This window comes from Grammomys surdaster, unplaced genomic scaffold (assembly GCF_004785775.1).
Source record: "Grammomys surdaster isolate TR1022 unplaced genomic scaffold, NIH_TR_1.0 165, whole genome shotgun sequence".
NCBI lineage: Eukaryota > Metazoa > Chordata > Mammalia > Rodentia > Muridae > Grammomys > Grammomys surdaster.
The window spans coordinates 13550788-13569833 of NW_021604613.1; the positions used below are offsets into that span (position 1 = coordinate 13550788).

The 19046-nt window shown below is 38.2% G+C and overlaps 1 protein-coding gene across 3 annotated transcripts in view; it reads left to right on the top strand.

Moving 5' to 3' along the window:
• Bmpr2 (bone morphogenetic protein receptor type 2) overlaps positions 1–19046 on the top strand; it is a 109542-nt gene that overhangs the window by 67749 nt on the left and 22747 nt on the right. For all 3 annotated transcript variants that reach the window (XM_028765640.1, XM_028765639.1, XM_028765641.1), the window contains exons 4-8: positions 9206–9316; positions 10268–10359; positions 11175–11405; positions 13344–13458; positions 18246–18406. In XM_028765640.1, coding sequence (XP_028621473.1) covers positions 9206–9316; positions 10268–10359; positions 11175–11405; positions 13344–13458; positions 18246–18406 — 710 coding nt within the window. The remainder of the gene's footprint in view (positions 1–9205; positions 9317–10267; positions 10360–11174; positions 11406–13343; positions 13459–18245; positions 18407–19046) is intronic.

Below are 19046 nucleotides of genomic sequence, written 5' to 3' on the forward strand. Positions count from 1 at the left end.
TTGGTGATCTTATGAGTCTGACCACTCTAGAACCTCATCCATATAAATGAAACATAAATTTATCTTCCTGCTACTTAGTTGGTTTTTTTTATTGGATATTTTATTTATTTACATTTCCGATGTCACCCCCTTTCCCCATTTTCTCTTCCCCCATTTTGCTTTCATACCATTTTAATTACATGTAAGTATTAAGGTCAGTTCTAGGTTGAAGGACTAACAATACAATAGATGCAAATAGTCAAGGAACAAGCAAGGCAAGACTTCTTTATCTTCATTTCAGATTTTTTTTTTTTTCCGAGACAGAGTTTCTCTGTGTAGTCCTGGCTGTCCTGGAACTCACTCTGTAGACCAGGCTGGCCTCGAACTCAGAAATCCACCTGCCTCTGCCTCCCAAGTGCTGGGATTAAAGGTGTGTGCCACCACCGCCCGGCTTTCATTTCAGATTTTAAAGATTTATTTATTTCATTTATATGAGTACACTGTAGCTGTCTTCAAACACACTAGAAGAGGGCATCAGGACCTCTGGAAGAGCAGTTAGTGCTCTTAACCATTGTGCCATCTCTCCAGCCCATTGATTTGGTCGTGTGCTGGGAATTGAACTCATGACCTTTGGAAGATCAGTTGGTGTTGTTAACTGCTGAGCCATCTCCCCAGCAACATTTCAGATTTTAAAGTAAATTTAAAAAGGTGGGGCGGGGGAATTGTAACTGAGTAACTGAAAAGCAAGAAATAAGATAATTTTAAAAAGTAAAAGACCACAGGTGGATTTCTGTAAGTTCAAGGACACTTTGGTCTACACAGTGAGTTCCAGGACAGCCAAAGCTACACAGAGAAACCCTGTCTTGGGGGAAAAGAGGGGAGCAGTAAAAGGAGAGATGGTTCATCAATTGAGAGCACCAGAAATATAATTCAGTTCAGTTCCCGGCACCTATATAGTGGCTCACAACCACCTATAACTCTAGTTCCAGAAGATCCAGAAGATCTAACACCCTCTTCTGACCTCTGTGGGCTCCTGTGTGAAGTTGGTGCACAATCATACAGTCAGGGATACACTCTGACACAAAATACATTTTTAAAAAATTTTAAACTGCAAATAAGGAAGCTAAAAGTTAGCCTGGCAGTGGTGGCACACGCCTTTAATTCCAGCACTTGGGAGGCAGAGGCAGGCAGATTTCTGAGTTTGAGGCCAGCCTGGTCTACAGAGTGAGTTCCAGGACAGCCAGGGCTATACAGAGAAACCCTGTCTCGAAAAAAAAAAGAGAGAGGACAAATATTGGATGTTTTTCTGTTTTTATTTTGCTACTTATGACCTTTTTCTCTTTTGTTTTAACTTTATCCTCTTTGTGTGTGTATGTGTATGTTTTCATTTTTCTGATGTTTTTCTGTAAATCAAACATAAAATGTTTTGACAGCGTGTCATGGCTTGTCTTTGCTTATTGTTATTTTTGTTTTGTTTAAGAGCTAGGTCAGGATGTTTAACCAGATAAGTTAATTAAATTGGCCTTAAATATTCAATGTTAAAATTTTGTTGAAAAGTAACAAGAAATGTAACGTCTTCCCCTACACAATTTTTTGTTGTTGTTGTTTTTGTTTTTCGAGACAGGGTTTCTCTTGTGTAGCCCGGGCTGTCCTGGAACTCACTCTGTAGACCAGGCTGGCCTCGGACTCTTGAACTCAGAGATACGCCTGCCTCTGCCTCCCAAGTGCTGGGATTAAAGGTGTGTGCCACCACCGCCCGGCTCCTACTCAATTTTTAAAAAATACTAAACATAAACATTAATCTGATTGTGGTTACTGTATATGTACTATTCCAAGCATAGTAGTTATGTCAACATTATTGATTCCATATAAAAATTTGTTGAAAATACTAATTATGTGATATAGTATGGAAATATTTTAGCAGTCTTAATTATTGTCTTAGAAATTCATTAAGCTCTTTTTACATTAATTGCTTTGATGTTTAAATTGTACTACTTCACTTTTATGAAAAATACATTCCTTGAAGAAAAGTATCTAAGGCCTAATTTGCTTCTCTATTCAGTGTGGTTAAAGATTAAGCAGAGGGCATAACCACTGCTGTGTTTTATTTAAACCTCTCCCTGCTGGTTGCTGCACATGTAACAATGTTGTTCTTTCTTTGACACAGTCCCACACAAAAGCTGAGTGTAGTAAGGAAGCAGACAGCCTGCCTCCAGTAGTAGCCCCCGCCTGGCTCCAGGATATGTAAACAGAAACATCCCAGGCTCCAATGAGGCAGACCACGGGTCCCTGTCTGTTCTGTACTCAGGAAGTATTTGCCTGTGAAAGCACAGCCACTGCACATAGGCATTCTTAGCATTGTTTTTGTTTGGCTGAATATTTAACTGAGGAAACTAAAAGAAAGGAAAAAGAGGGTATATTGGGGCAAAGGAATATGAAATTTCAGGTATGGCATATATAACATAAGACATAAAAAGAATTATTTTAATGGCTGGAGAGATGATTTAAGAGTCTATATGGACATGTGTTTGCCTGTGTCCTCCCCTCCTTCCCTCCTTCCCCCCCCTCCCGCCTCTCTGGGAGTACCTGCACAGACATGTACATACCCACTCACAGACATGCATACATACACATAACTAAAAATAAAACAAAAATCTTTTTTAAAATAATTACTTTAAAGAAATAAAAATGAGTTTTCCAGTCAAAAGGTTTTCTTTCTTTTTTTTTTTTTTTATATTACACACATACGATTACACATATTACAATATTTTTCCTGGCAGGTTTTCAGTGATGTCAAGTTTTTAGACTATATGACATAACTTGGAATGTTCCTAATTTGAGACATTTAAAAACCACATGTATGGTTTTTAACATGTTTAAAAGTCCCTTAATACTTTTTTTCACCGTCTCTATTTTAAGTTAATGAATTAAAGCTCCTATTTTTCCATTTTAAGTTATATATTTAAATACCCTTTACTCTGTGGAAAAAAATATGTAATGTTTAGAACTACCACCAAGAGGAAAGGAATTCCCCCAACCTCACAGGTAGTGGTACCTCTCATATGTTATACAGTTGCTATGCTGAGCTACTTTTCGTTCCTAGAGATGTTGGTGTGTCTTGAAAATAAACTATTTTCTATTTTAGTGGGTGTGCATAGTCACCATCTCCCATACTCTATTACTTAGCTGTACCTCCAGCCTCATCACAGTCCACATGTATGATATACAAGTGGGGTTAATCTTTATGACTGATTTGACAGCACAGTTTTAGATATGATGCCAGAGAAACAGACTACAAAAGAAGAAAATAGATTGTACTTAAAGGTTACATGTTTTTAATACTTCAAAAGACATTATAAAATGTTGGGGGACACCTACAATTTATATGAATCATGAAAAGAAATCATGCTGGGTCCTGGGGTTGTAGCCCAATATTACAGAGTTTACTTAGCATTGTGAAAGAAAGACTGAGAATACAAGAGAAAATGAAACATCGTTTTCTTTCTAAGAAGATTTTGAGGCAGAGTCTGTTGTAGTCCCAGTTGGCCTTAAACTCATATGTAGGAAAACTGGCCTTGAACCCCTGATCCTACTGCTTTAATCTCTTAAGTCCTGGGTTAAAGGTATTCACCACTGCCTTCTTCTCATGGAGATCTAACAGGAAGAAGTAAAGAGTAAGTTTATGGAAATTTGGAACTTTCTGGATAACTTTTTTTTTTTTTTTTTTTTTTTTTTGGTTTTTCGAGACAGGGTTTCTCTTTACAGCCTGGGCTGTCTTGGAACTCACTCTGTAGACCAGGCTGGCCTCAAACTCAGAAATCCACCTGCCTCTGCCTCCCAAGTGCTAGGATTAAACAGTGCGCTACCACTGCCCAGCGTGGATAATCTTTTGTAACCCTAAAACTGCTCTAAAAATTTAAATCTTTCAGGTGTGGTAGTACTCATCTTTAATTCTAGCACCCAAGTTGGAGGAAGGTGGATGTCTGTGAGTCTGAGGCCAGTCTGGTCTACATAGTGAGCTCCAGGACAGTTAGAACTGCATAGTACAACAACTATAATAATAACAACAACAACATAAATGATAATTATGGTAATGATGACAATAATAAAGCCTGTTAAAAGTAACAGTGCAGGGAGAACTAAAAAATCCTAATTTAAAATTCAGAAGGAAATTGATACCCACTACCTATTAGAATGCTAAATCTAACATGAAGAAAGCATTTTAAACAGGCGTTCACTATGGTCTTTTGTTCTTTGCTATTTCTGTCACTAATCGTCTGTCTTAAATATCACTACTACCTCAGTGTTTCTTCTTTTTGTCCTAACTTTCATCTGCCACCTTTTTGTTTTGTTTTGACTATAACAAAATAAAATCTGAACATTATTTACTGGTAGTTATTTATTATTTTATGTGTAGGAATGTTTTGCCTGTATGTGTGTACCACATGCATGCCTGCTGCCCTCAGAAGCCAGAAGAGGGCATTTGTTTTTCCAGAACTGAGTTAGAGACAGCTATGAGCCATGTGGGTGCTGAACCCGAGTCCTCTGTAAGAGCAGCAAGTGATCTTAATCATTGAACAGTATTTCTGCTTCTTATTTACTGGTATTTAAAACAAAATAATATGCCTCTTGTTTCTAATTTGAGAAGAACCTAGATAGTATCTTTATTTATTTCTGCTTCATTTCTCTGAGAAAAAGTCTCATTCTGTAGCCCAGGCTGGCCTCAAATGTACTGTATTGATGAGGATTTTCTTGAACTCCTGATTGTCTTGCTTCCATCTCTCAACTGCTAGATTACTGGTGTGTATCCTCATGTTTAGCTGAAATTTTATTTTTATAAAATAAAATACAGTGGTTCTATTTTACCAAAGGTTTCACTTTCTGAGGTCTTAGCTATTTACAGTTAACCTTAGCTCAAAAATGTTAAATTGTAAAATCTAGAAATGAGCAATTTATAAGTTTTTAAGTGTGCACAGTTCAGGGTAATAATGTTCTTCAATCTAACACCATTTGACCCCATTTCATGTGAGATAGTAGCTATTGTTCTAGCGTATTTGCACGGCATGTGTTCTGTGCTGGTTTGAGTGAGAATGGCTCCCTTAGGCCATATTTGAATTCATATTTGAATTCTTGGTCCCCACGAGTGGAAAGATTAGGATATGTGACCAGGCCCAGTCTCTTTCTCTGGCTGCCTGTGGATCAGAATGTAAAGGTTTCAGCTACCACTCCAGCACCTTATCTGCTTGTTTCCTGCCATGATGATGGGCTAATCTTCTGAAACTGTAAGCAAGGCCTCATTTAAATGCTTTCTTTCATAAGTGTTGCCTTAGCTGTGATGTCTGGCACAGCAGTAGAACCTTGCCTTGTAGGTGCTTAATAGCTGTCTCAGTTGTCAGGTTGACGGTTGTGGTATCACAGGTGCTGTTGTCATTTCATTTTATTTATTTAGTAATGGTCCCAAATGATTATTTTATTACTCTCTGTCTATTTTGATATTACTTATTGTTGACTTCTTGCCTAATTTATAAGTTAAACTTTATCAAAGGTATAAGAAAAAAAAAATGGAATACATTCTTCAGTATATCCAGCAGATGGCCTGAAGCATGAAATGGCATAGTATTTACGTACAATCCATGTATACCTTTCCAAATATCCAAATTATCTCTATTTTTTTTGTAAAAATCATCTTTAGATTGCTTATAATGATAATACAATTTAAATGGTACATAAATAGTTCTTATTACCATATTGCTTAGAAAATAAAGACCAGCCGGGCGGTGGTGGCGCACGCCTTTAATCCCAGCACTTGGGAGGCAGAGGCAGGCGGATTTCTGAGTTTGAAGCCAGCCTGGTCTACAGAGTGAGTTCCAGGACAGCCAGGGCTACACAGAGAAACCTTGTGTCGAAAAAAACAAAAAAAATAAATAAAAAATAAAAAATAAAGACCAAAAACAAAGTGTATACACATGCAGTGTGAACAAATCATCATAGTTCTAGCTGTGTATTACACATGTAAGTCCTTGAGAGAGACTGAAGATCTGTGGAATGACAGGAACTGCATCTGGGCATCTGAAACATCACTTCCTTCATGTGGGTCTGTTGTAGTGGCCAGTGCATGGCAAACTGAAGTTTTGTTTTTGAAATTTTCTGGGTTTCTCTCAAGTATTTTTCGTTTATAGTTTCTTGTATATACAAATGTGGAACCCACAAATTAGAAGCAACTTGGATTAGTACTATCAGAGGCATCCACTAACCCTCCTGTAATGCATCCCAATAGACAGAGAGATGTACTGTATTAGTTTTGTTTGTATGTGTGTGTGTTTGTATGTGTGTGTGTATGCAGATGTGGGATGGGGTACTGTGCCTTGGTACATATGTAGAGATCAGAGGATATATTTTGGTAATTGGTTCTTTCTATCATGTGAGTCCTGGGGATCGAACTTGGGAACTTGGATCATCAGGCTTGATGGCAATCACCTTACTGAGCCTTACCAGCCCAGGGTTTGATAGTCTGAATAAGAAAAGATAATCTGAAGGCACTATGTATATGTGTGTCACACACACACACACGTACATATATACACATATGTGTGTATGTGTGTGTGTGTGTGTGTGTGTGTGTGTGTGTGTGTGTAGGGAGAGAGTTTTAAGTTGTTATTTTATTGAGGTACAATTTTACAACAGAGTGATCTAGGTTAAAAATATACTATTCAATCCTTTAAGGATATTGTGCAACCATTATTTCTATGTAGTTCCAAAACATTTTCATCACCCCACAAGGGAAATTCTATATCTAGTTAAAAAAATAACTCCCTTCTCCTTCTTTTCCCATGCCTAGCAACTTCTAACCTGCTTTTTGTCTCTATGGATTTACCTGATCTGGATATTTCATATGACTGAAATCAAAAAATATGGGACCTTTAGCATATCATCTTTGTAGGTGTGTCACAATGTGTTTACTGATTTATAAGTATGAACATTTGCATTTTTCCTTGTAGTTATTGCACACAGTGATGCTGTAGAAGTGTTTGTTTGAATGCCTATTTCTAGTTCTTTGTGTATGTGCCTAGGAACAAACTACCAAATTTTATGAAAATTCTAATAACCTTTTGAGAACCTACTAAACTGTTTACTACATCTGTACTATTTTGTATTCCCATCAGCGGCATGTAAGTTTTTAGTTTCTCTATATCCTTAACAACACTTTTTCTCTTCTTTTTTTTTTTTTTTTTTTTGGAAAGGAACAGACTCAGCAGCTCTATTAGCCTGGAGTTGAAAGTCTTTGGGAGGTGACATGCTTCTGCTGGGTACTGCCACAGCTGTACGGGGGCGGGGGGGGAGTAAGATGAAATCCTGTCCAGGGCTTATTTGGGTCTCAGGGCCCTGGAGAAGGCAAACTGTCCAGGGAGGAAGTAGCTGCGGGGGTCCTCTCCAGACTGTGCTATCTTAGTGCACTGTGACTCCTGAGGCTCCTGAGGCCCTTGCTTCAGTATTGGGCAGTGGACCATCCGGCCTAGAACTTTACCCTTGGGGTCCAGTTTGACGCAGGCCAGGCATTTCTGCTTTCTCTGGGGAAGAGAACATTAGCATCAGGATGGAGACTAGCCTTCTGACACTCCACTTTTATTTTCTTCTTCCTTTTTAGTCTTTAAAAATAGTTATTGAAGCCGGGTGGTGGTGGCGCACGCCTTTAATCCCAGCACTTGGGAGGCAGAGGCAGGTGGATTTCTGAGTTCGAGAGTTCGAGGCTAGCCTGGTCTACAGAGTGAGTTCCAGGACAGCCAGGGCTACACAGAGAAACCCTGTCTCGAAAAAAAAAAAAAAAAAAAGAAATACTGCATCCCTGTTCTTCTACCACTCCTAGTTATATCCTAGTTTGTGGACATCCATTCTAAGGGCATTGGTATAGATAAGACACAGATAAGTAGAGATAAGCTATAGATAAGATCTGACCCATAGATGGAGCTGTCACATAAATGTTTACATGTTCATACCAGCCTTATAATCTAGATACATTTGTTTCCATTTTACAAGTAAATAAACATGGGTTCATGAATGCAGACATTTTCTCAAGGTCAAATTAATAAGTGGAGGGACTGAGCTTCAGGCTCAATTTAGATTTAGCTGCCCACAAAGAAATGTTCTTTTCATTAATATTAATGATATCAATACTAATGATCTTAATTATCATTGATTGCATAGAAGTTTATGCTTTACTAAGCACTTAGACTCCCCTCAAGCTTCGTAACAGACACGTGAGCTACACAGTACTACTTTTTACAGATGAGGAAATGAGGCACACAAAAGACAAGCTACTTGTCGAAGCCTACTGAATACTTCGTTTAAAGCCAAGTATGAAGCTGGGCTCAGTGGTGTACACCTGTTGTCTTAGCATTTAGGAGACAGAGGCAAGAGGATTGCCATGAGTTTAAGGTTAGCCTCTGCTACTGTCTTAGTTATTTTTCTATTGCTGTGACTAGACTTAGTAACCGAAGCAACGTTTTTAAATACAGAATTTATTTGGGGCATATAGTTTCAGAGGGTAGAATTTATGGCCATCATGGTGGGAAGCTTGACAGTGGGCATACAGGCATGATGCTGGAGCAGCAGCTGAGAACTCACAACTTGAGCTACAACCATGAGGTAGAAAAAGAGACTAGGGAAGTGCTTCTAATCTTTTGATACCTCAAAGCTTCCCCACAGGGACACACCTCCTCCAACAAGGCTACACCTCCTAACCCTTCCTAAATAGTTCTTCCAGTCAAGGACCAAGTATTGAAATACTTGAGCCTATGAGGGCCATTCTCATTCAAGCTACTATGGCTATGTGGCATATATATGTGTATGAATACAAATACCCTCAGAGGCTAGAGAAGATGTCAGATCATAAGGAGCTGGAGTTACAGGTGTTTGTGAACTTCGTGATGGGAATGCTGGGACTAGGACTTGGGTCCTCTGAAAGAGCAGTATAACCTGCTAATCAGTGAGCCATCTTTCCAGCCCCTAGCTGATATTTTAATAATTAGGACCATTCTTGACAAATATTTTAAGTTTATATAAGATAATCTATGTGACCAAATCATGCCATTTATAACTATCTCAAATCAATTAATTTTTTTCTCTAATTTTTATGCAAGATTATTACTGATTTGATTATATATTAATACACGTTTTCTAAAAGCTAGTTTGTTGGCATTAAATAAAATACTTTCTTTTTTTATTTTAGGTCCACCTCATTCATTTAATCGAGATGAAACAATAATCATTGCTTTGGCATCGGTTTCTGTATTAGCTGTTTTGATAGTCGCCTTATGTTTTGGATACAGAATGTTGACAGGTAAAAAACAATATTACTTGTGGTCTCATCATTGTGGTAGACATGCCATTTAATCAGAATTTATTTTCTTTAATTTTTTTTTTACATTTATTTCTTTGCTTATTTTTTGTGTAAGGGGAGGACAGTAATACATGTATGGAAATCAGAGAATAACTTGTAGGAGTTCTTTATTTTTTCTTCTACTATGTGGGCTCTAGGGACCAAACTCAGATCATCATGTTTGGTGGAATACAGCTCACCAGCCGAACTGCTTGCCAGCCCCGTTGTTTATTGTTTAAAATCTCTGGAAAATCTATATACAAACAACTCTGCTATAATAGTTCTTATTTTTAGCTTCAACAAACATTTTCTTCCAATTTTTACAAGAATTTTTAAAATTTATTTTTATTAGTGTGTCTCTGTGTGACATGTGTGTTGTGTGTGTGCTCCTTGGAGGCCAAAAGATGGCATTGACTCTCTTAGAGCTAGAATTACAGTGATTGTTTAAGAAATCAGTACTTACTCATACATTTTAGTAATTCTACTAACATTTTCTTGAAAATTCAGTATTATAATTTTATACTTTTAAACTGAGTCATTATGGAATTATCTCACAAAATTCTGGTGTCATGCTGTTCATTATTTATCTTCATTAAGGAAATAATTTCTATTTTAGTGATTTGTTTTAACCCCTGCTACAGCTCTTCTTAACTGTAATTTATTTTTATTTCACATGCTTTACTGTTTTTCCTGAATGTATGTCCATGTAAGGATATCAGGTCCCATAAAACTAGAGTTTGAGACAGTTGTGAGCTGCCACATGAGGCTGGAAATTGAACCTGGGTTCTTTGGAAGATAAGCCAGTGCTCTTGACCACCGAGCTGTCTCTCTAGCCCCTTAACTGTAACATTAAGAAGTTGGCATTTTCATTTTAAGAAGGTTCCATATTGGTAAGTGTTCTTATTCTTCCAGGAGACCGGAAACAGGGTCTTCACAGTATGAACATGATGGAGGCAGCAGCTGCAGAGCCCTCTCTTGACCTGGATAACCTGAAGCTGCTGGAGGTAAGGCTGTGCTACTCATTACCTACCCTCCTGCTCAGTACTCACTCATCTCAGGAGCTACTTAGAAAGGCTTTCTGGGCCTGGTGGTGCACACCTGTAATTCCAGCGATCAGGAAGCAGAAGAAAGAGGGTTTCTTCAGGCTTCAGGCCAATCTGGTCTGTGGAGCAAGTTCCAGGCCAGCCAGGGTTTTTGTAAGCAGTTGACTTGGTTAGACACATACTACAAACTTGTCTCTTGGGCAGAAGCCAAACTCTCAGTTCAGTTAGTACATTTACCTAGAATCTGTCTCATGTGTTCACTGAATTCCCTGTTCTGGTTTCTCTGTTGGAGGCATCTTCCTCTCTAGAAGCTCTAGTTGCCACAGATTACATCTTCTGGTTCAAAAGACCTTTTGTGCCATTTTTAGTTCCACTACTCAAAGCTGATTTGAGTCAGCTTTCAAGGGAAAACCCATAGAAATGGGTAGCTCACCATATACACATTCATTCTTCTATGCCTCGATGCCTTAGACTCTAACTACTTTTGCTTATTTTTCAATCTATCTAGGCCTTCCTTGGTTTTCCTTTTCATTTTGTCCAGAGTGTTCAGGTCTCATCAATTGGAAGATTAGTCAGGTAGGAGCTTCCTCAGTTACACCAGACACAGATACTAGCTGCTTCTTGGTAACGAATAAATTGAAAGCAGAATAGAGCTGTTGTATATCATGGGGAATTGTAGGGGTTTTGTTGTTGTTGCATTGTTTTCATTTTAGTAAATTTAATTGTTCAACTTTAATATAAATTAATAACTTGCCTTTTTAAAAACAAACTTACAGCTGATTGGACGGGGCCGATATGGAGCAGTATATAAAGGTTCCTTGGATGAGCGTCCAGTTGCTGTAAAAGTATTTTCTTTTGCAAACCGTCAGAATTTTATAAATGAAAAAAACATTTACAGAGTGCCTTTGATGGAGCATGACAACATCGCTCGTTTTATAGTTGGAGACGAGAGGCTCACTGCAGACGGACGCATGGAGTATTTGCTTGTGATGGAGTATTATCCCAATGTAAGTTCGTGTACAAAGATTCTGCCATTTATTGTACCCTTGATCAGATCTTTACCATGTATTACAGTGTTGCTTGTTGGTAAACTTGTTATTAGTGTTCTGCAATGAAATAAGAATCTTATGCCCGAATTTGAATCAAACATCACTCAGCCAGGTATCATGGCACATACCTGTAATCCTAGCACCCTAGCTTAAGTCAGGAGGATTGTAAGTTAAGACCAGTCTGAGCTATTCTTTTAAGACCCTATTTAAATAACAACAAAACATTAATAATTCTCTTCATTCATCTCTCTTATCTCACCTCTTTTCTTCCCTCCTTCCATTCCTCCATCATGTCCTCTGTTCCTTAACTTACCCTTCCTCCTTCCATTTTCTCTCTCTGTTTCTTTTGACAGAGCTTTTTCATCAGATGTAGCAGCACTTTGTTTGACATTCATTCTTGTGTAAGCTCCTTGACTCATCAGAAACTTACTTAATTTGTGGATGAGTACTTTAAGGTGAACGGATACATACATACAGTCATCCCTTAGTGTCCTCAGGCAGTTGCTTCTAGGATACCTACCAAACACACACGCACGCACGCACGCACGCACTCACACTGACAGCAGTTCAAGTCCATTATATAGAATTCCATGTAGCATTTGCATATATGCTTGCATATCATTTCTTGATTATATAGTGAAAATGCCATGTTAATAGTTATTCACTGTTACACTGTTTATTTAGGGAACAGTGACAAAAAATAATGTTATACACAGATGCAAAAATAATCTTAGCCGGGCAGTGGTGGCGCACGCCTTTAATCCCAGCACTGGGGAGGCAGAGGCAGGCGGATTTCTGAGTTCGAGAGTTCAAGGCTAGCCTGGTCTACAGAGTGAGTTCCAGGACAGCCAGGGCTACACAGAGAAACTCTGTCTCGAAACCCCCCCCCTCAAAAAAAAAGAAAGAAAGAAAGATAATCTTTGGGATTTTGTTTGTTTTTCTTGACTTTATGAGAAAAGAAAGCGAGGTCTGAACTTACTAAGGAAGCACTGCATCCCCCTTTCTAAATACTTTTGATATAATTGACTGAACTCTAGAATGTGAAGTCTACAGGTACAGAGGACTGACTGTAGAGACTTACAAAAACCATATGTGTTCTATTTACAAATCATAACAGTATTGTTTGTAAAATTTGGTAAAACAAAAAAAAACAAAAAAATATTTTTAAGTTGATCTGATTGTTCAAAGCAGTGTTTAAAAGGAAATAATAATTCATAATTTTAATATTAAAAACATAAAAAATTGATAGTTACGTTCCTTCTTTCCCTCTGTCTTAGTTAGGATTAATATTGCTGTGATGAAACACTGTGACCAAAAGCAAGTTGAGCAAGAAAGAGCTGCTGGAGGAGTGCTGCTTTCTGGCTTGCTCATCCTGCTTACTTGTTTTGGGGATTGGGGAGTGTGTTGTTATCGTTTCCAGATAGGGCCTTTGTATGTAACTTTTGCTGTCCTGGAACTCACTGTGCATACCAGGTTAGCATCAAATTCACAGAGATGTGCTTGCCTCTGCCTGGGATTAAAGGTGGGGGCCAATGTAGTTAACTTTTTTGCTATTGTTTGTTTTGGTGTGTATATGTGTATATCCTGCTTTTTTTTTTTTATAGAGCCCAAGACCACCAGCCTCTAATCACTAATTAAGAAAATGCCCTACAAGCTTGCCTATAACCTGATCATATGTGGCATTTCTTCACTTGAAGTTTCCTCTTCTCAGATGACTGTAATCTATGTCAGTTACGTAAAACTAGCCAGCACACTCTCTCCTCTCTTCACACCTTATCACTATCATTGTATCTTCATGGAATCCTAGCCTAGGCAAGTCGTTCAGGAGCTTGCCTAACTTGCCTCTTCTTGTTGCAGCAAATTAGTTTCAATTTTTGACATCTTTTTTCCTTTCAGGGATCTCTGTGCAAATATCTGAGTCTCCACACAAGTGATTGGGTAAGCTCTTGCCGTCTGGCTCATTCTGTGACTAGAGGACTGGCTTATCTTCACACAGAATTACCACGAGGAGGTAAGATGAATGAATTTTAATCGTATTTTAGAAAAAAATTATAATTTACACTGTTAAAATTTGAATATTAACTAATTGAAAGATCCAGCATGAAGAAACGTATTTGATTATAACAGGAAGAAAAGCAAAATGGATCTCATTAAGAATTTGAAGATTTTTTTTTTTCTAAAAATATACTTACAGTTATTTTTAGAAAAAATTATTTGAGGGAGTGTACCTCAATGGTAGAATGTTTCCTTAGCATATATAAAGTCTTAGATCCCTAATACCTTAAGACCAGACCAAAAAATCCTAGAGGTTTTTTAGACCTCTTGAAGTTTATTTGTGAACCTTACTTAGGTTAATACTCTTAGCTAGGCTATTTTTTTTTGTATTTGTTTTGTTTACATGAATAAGTAACAGTGTATTAGTTTTAATATTACATGGATCTTTATTTCATAAGCTGTAATAATCAAATATCCTTTTATAAATTAATGTTCTGCTAGCTAGAGTCAGGGGAGGAAATAACAGTGGCTTTACTTATAAAGAAATTTTTTTTCTCATATAAGAATCTCAAGAGAGAGCCGGGCGGTGGTGGCGCACGCCTTTAACCCCAGCACTTGGGAGGCAGAGGCAGGCGGTTTCTGAGTTCGAGAGTTCGAGGCTAGCCTGGTCTACAGAGTGAGTTCCAGGACAGCCAGGGCTACACAGAGAAACCCTGTCTCGAAAAAACAAAACAAAACAAAACAAAAAAAAAGAATCTCAAGAGAGCCAAGCGTGGTGGCTCATGCCTTTAATCTCATCAGTCAGAAGCAGGAGATAGTGGATCTGAGTTTGAGGCCAGCCTAAGTTTACATAACAAGGTTCCGGTATACTAGGACTATATAGCGAGACTTGTTTTTAAAAACGCTGGGAGCCGAGTGAGATGGCACATACTTATTATAGTCCTCACTCTCAGAAGGCTGAAGCAGGATTGTGCACTGAAGGTCAGCTGGGATGTCTAGTGATTCTGAGGCACCCTTGATGGTATAGTGTGACCTGGTCCCTAAGAGGAAGAGGAGGAGGAGGAGGAGGAAGAGGAGGAAGAAGAGGAGGAGGAAGAGGAGGAAGAGGAAACAGCTAGAGAGAGGATTGTGTGAGGTGCTTGGCTTCAGTCCCCAGGAACAATCAAAACCAGAGCCTAGAGAGAGTGTCAAGGACCAGTGTGGCAGCGTGACTGAAGGCTCCTGTGTTTTTTCTCTGATCTCTTTTACATGTGGCATTCATTTTCATGGCCATTTCATTGTCCATTGTGCTGTTTGCTAGGTAGCAGGGGGACAAAAGATTGTTCCCTTCCACTTCCAGAAGTTCCTGTCGTGCCCGTATTAATCCACACTTCGCCACTGGAGACCAAGAATACACTTGCTGAGGCAGTGTTAGGTTCCGTGATTAAGTGAGAGTGGATGGCATTCTTGGCCCAGGATTCAAGCTGTATTATAGCCCCTGTTGGAGCTACAGTCTTCCACAGCTCTCGCATGCTCTTCACTGGCTGTCTAAAGCATCTGTTAGATCTCTTGCTCTCTCACTTTGTTTCAATGCACAGTCTAGCACAGGCTTCCTAAATTAGCATGGCTGTGAAAACCATGCCTCTGTGCTTTCTCGTCATACTGTAACCTGTCGCTGTTCTTGTGTCTCCCTGACCTCTTTAGTGAGGAGAACTTTTATTTATTTATTTTTGAGGAGAACTTTAATGTATCCGTTTCTTACATCTGTTCCATTATGTAATAGAATGGATCATCTTTTCTAGCTGATGCTTCATATATAAATAATTTCTTCTGAATAATTTATTGATTCACTTACTTGACATCTTTTCCTGAGTACAAGATTGACCTGTTATTGCCTGTGTCAGCAACTTGATGGTCTTGCTTCGTTGTTTTAGCACATTAGCCATTGGACCGTGTTTCCTTACTTTCAAATATTATAATTCCTTTCGGAAGCTGACTTTAAACAGAATTTAAAATATCATCCTAATTCCTTTCTCAAGGTTTGCATGATTCAGCAAGGTTTTAAATCAAGTACTGGCTGATTTTTTTTTTTAACCTAAAGCTATTTTTCTCAAACATTAACTAGTGATAGCACTAGCTTCTAAAAACTTTGTATAATAACATATATATTTGAATTTATAGTTTTACCTAATTACTTCAAAAATATTACCAAGTATACTTTTCAAAATATTAAAAGCGTCCTCCCAGGGATTGGGGCATATTTAGTGTAAAGTGCTTCCTGAGCAAGTGTGAAGGCCCGAGCTCAGCCCCTTAGAGCCTACACAAGGAGCCAGGCACTGCAGTGAGCATGTTACCTCAGTACTGAGGACTGCCAGCCTAGCTAATCGGACTTCAGGTTCAAGGAGACCCTGTATCAATTTTATTTTAAATTACATTGACCTCTTTCCAGTGTCTATTCACTTTGTTTATTTGTTTGTTTGTTTGTTTGAAATAGGGTCTCACTATGTAGCTCTGTCTATTGCGGAACTCTCTATATAGGCTAGACTCAAACTCAGAGTTCTCTCTGCCTCTGTTTCTAGAGTACTAGAAATAATGGTGGGTGCCATATGCTCCTGTCTCAAATAAATTGAGTGAAGAAGTGATTGTGGAAGACACCTGACCTCTGTTCTCCGCACACCTGCACAGGGAAACATGCACATATGCATACACTCACATATACCATACCCAATTTCTATAACTTTTCTCTTTTATTATTATTTCTCTCTCTCGCAAATGTATAAATACAACCTGCTATCCAGGTGCAATGTTGCAAGCCTTTAATCCTAGAACTTGGGAAGCAGGTGAATTTCTGCAAGTTTGGGGTCACCCTGGTCTACAAAGTAAGTTCCATGACATATAGAGCTACATAGTGAGGTCCTGTCTTGGAATAAAGAAATGAAGAAAGAAATGCATCCATGCATGCATGCTTCCCATTGAACCCATTCAGTGTTGCTTGTGTGCATATAGGGCTACTTTGTTTTAGACAGTCAACTAGGGGCTCACTCTGTAGGAGAATTGGTTTTCTTCCAGTGGTCATTAATTGCCTTTAGCTCTTTATCTAGGGGTTGAGATGTGAGATTTCTCCAATTGTGTTGGCATATAAAACTGATGTTGTCATTGTTCAGGTATTCTTTGGGCTACCGTATTGTTGAGATTTCATGGATGTAGCTTCCCTGTCCTGTATAGGAGACACTCTCTTACAAGGTGTCCTGGTCCTCTGGCTCTTGTGGTCTGTTCAACCCTTCTTGTGATGTTCTGAGTCTTAGTGTAGGTGTTGTGTTGTGCATATATCATATCAGTTGGAGCAAAACACCTCATGCTAAGTTGTTATTCACGTTTTGATCAGTTGTGGCTTTCTATAATGGTTTTCATATGCTGCAAAAAGAAGCATCTTTGATGAATGATAGTTACACTTATTTGTGGGTATAAGGATAAGTATTTAGCCCAGGACAGCCAGGGCTACACAGAGAAACCCTGGTTGGGGCGGGGGGGAATGTATTTAGAATGTAATTATGCTGGTTTAAGAAATTTGAGCTGGGCTGGAAAGATGGCTCAGTGGTTAAGAGCATTGACTGCTCTTCCAGAGGTCCTGAGTTCAATTCCCAGCATCCACATGGTGGCTCACAACCATCTGTAATGGGATCTGATGCCCTCTTCTGGTGTTAATGAAGACCGCTACAGTGTGCTCATAAAATAGACAAACAAATCTTTAATAAAAAAAAAAAAAAGAAAAGAAAAGAAAGGCCAGGCGGTGGTGGCGCACGCCTTTAATCCCAGCACTTGAGAGGTAGAGGCAGTCGGATTTCTGAGTTCGAGAGTTTGAGGCTAGCCTGGTCTACAAAGTGAATTCCAGGACAGCTACACAGAGAAACACTGTCTCGAAAAAAACAACAGCAAAAAAAAACAAAAACAAAAACAAAAAAAAAAGAAAGGATAAAAAAAAGAAAGAAATTTGAGCCATAGTTTTTCAGTTGATACTTTTTCTAAATCAGCTGGCTGTGTGTGTTTTACTTATAACAAATATATTCTTTTTGATATTGCCTCCTTATATGCCTTAGAAATGAAGAAAAAGCCAAGCATGGTAACACCGTCTGTAACTAAACCACTTTTGAGGTAGAGGCAGGACAATCAGGAGTTCAGCTATGTAGAGACCAGCCTGATTTATGTGAAACCCTGTCTGAAAAAACTAGCCAACCAACCTACTAACCAACCAATCACAACAATGAACACAAAACAGGAAAAGAAAGAAATGAAGAGAAAAACAAGCTTGTACTAGAATTAGAACAATATTTACTATTAGATTCAGTTGAATGCTTAGTGCTTACTTCTTATATTATTATATATGTATTTATTTTCTAATAATTCCTCATATATATATGTATATATATATATCTGATATTGTCATTGTTCAGGTATTCTTTGGGCTACCATATTGTTGAGATTTCATGGATGTAGCTCATATATATGTATATATATGAGGAATTAATAGAAAATAATGATAATTTGAAATTGTAGGGTTTGGTTTGGCTTGAGTCTTGATGTGTCATTTACGTCAATCTCAAACTCATGATCTTCCTGCCTCTGCATCCCAAGATCTAGGATTATAGATGTGGGCCTTAACAACCAGCTTTCTTTTCCCCAGCCCCATTTTCTCAGAAGACAACTAATGGGTAAAAGAAGCACTGTCTTTTATTTACATGTATGTGGCTCCCATTACCTGCATGTTAATTTAATCTCCACTAGCTCTACTTACACATTAATAATTATTTGAAATTATCCAAACAGATCATTATAAACCTGCAATTTCCCATCGAGATTTAAACAGCAGAAATGTCCTGGTAAAGAATGATGGCACCTGTGTTATCAGTGACTTTGGTTTATCCATGAGGCTAACTGGAAATAGGCTGGTGCGCCCAGGGGAAGAAGATAATGCGGCCATTAGTGAGGTAAGTCTGTAAGCATCACAATGGCATACCCTGAAACCATGATACTCACAATGTTTATTGTTATGCCCTGTCACTTACAGACTGTTGTGAGTTAGAAAATTAGGAAATACCAAATACATGCTATAAAGACCCACATAAGGTTATCAGTTCGTTTTAAAATTCCATCTCATTTGAACAGACATTATGGAGAAGTATCTTGGAATTGGTTTTTTTGTTACTTATTTTAAAAGTGAACTTCATGAGATTGGTTACTTTTTGTTTCGCTGGTTTTTTTTGTTTGTGTTTTGTTTTGTTTTTTTTGAGACAGATTCTTTTTATATAGCCCAATTTGGCCTTGAATTTATCATTCTCCTCTTAGGGCTGAGATTTTAGATAAGTGCTACCAGACTCAGCCAGGAACTGACTTCTGAATCAAGAATAATAAGGTTACCATGTTTGAAATAGGACAGTCTACTCTCTGATTACAATGTAACACACCCTTTCTGACCCTTTTCTCTGCTTTCATATACATAGATGTACATATAAACACATATTTGCAGTTTTTAAAAGTACTAAATGATTTGCAATGCTTTGCAATTTTCTCACCCTGTCTGATGGTTTTTTTATTTTACATTATTGACTATACTACAAAGGTGGGCAG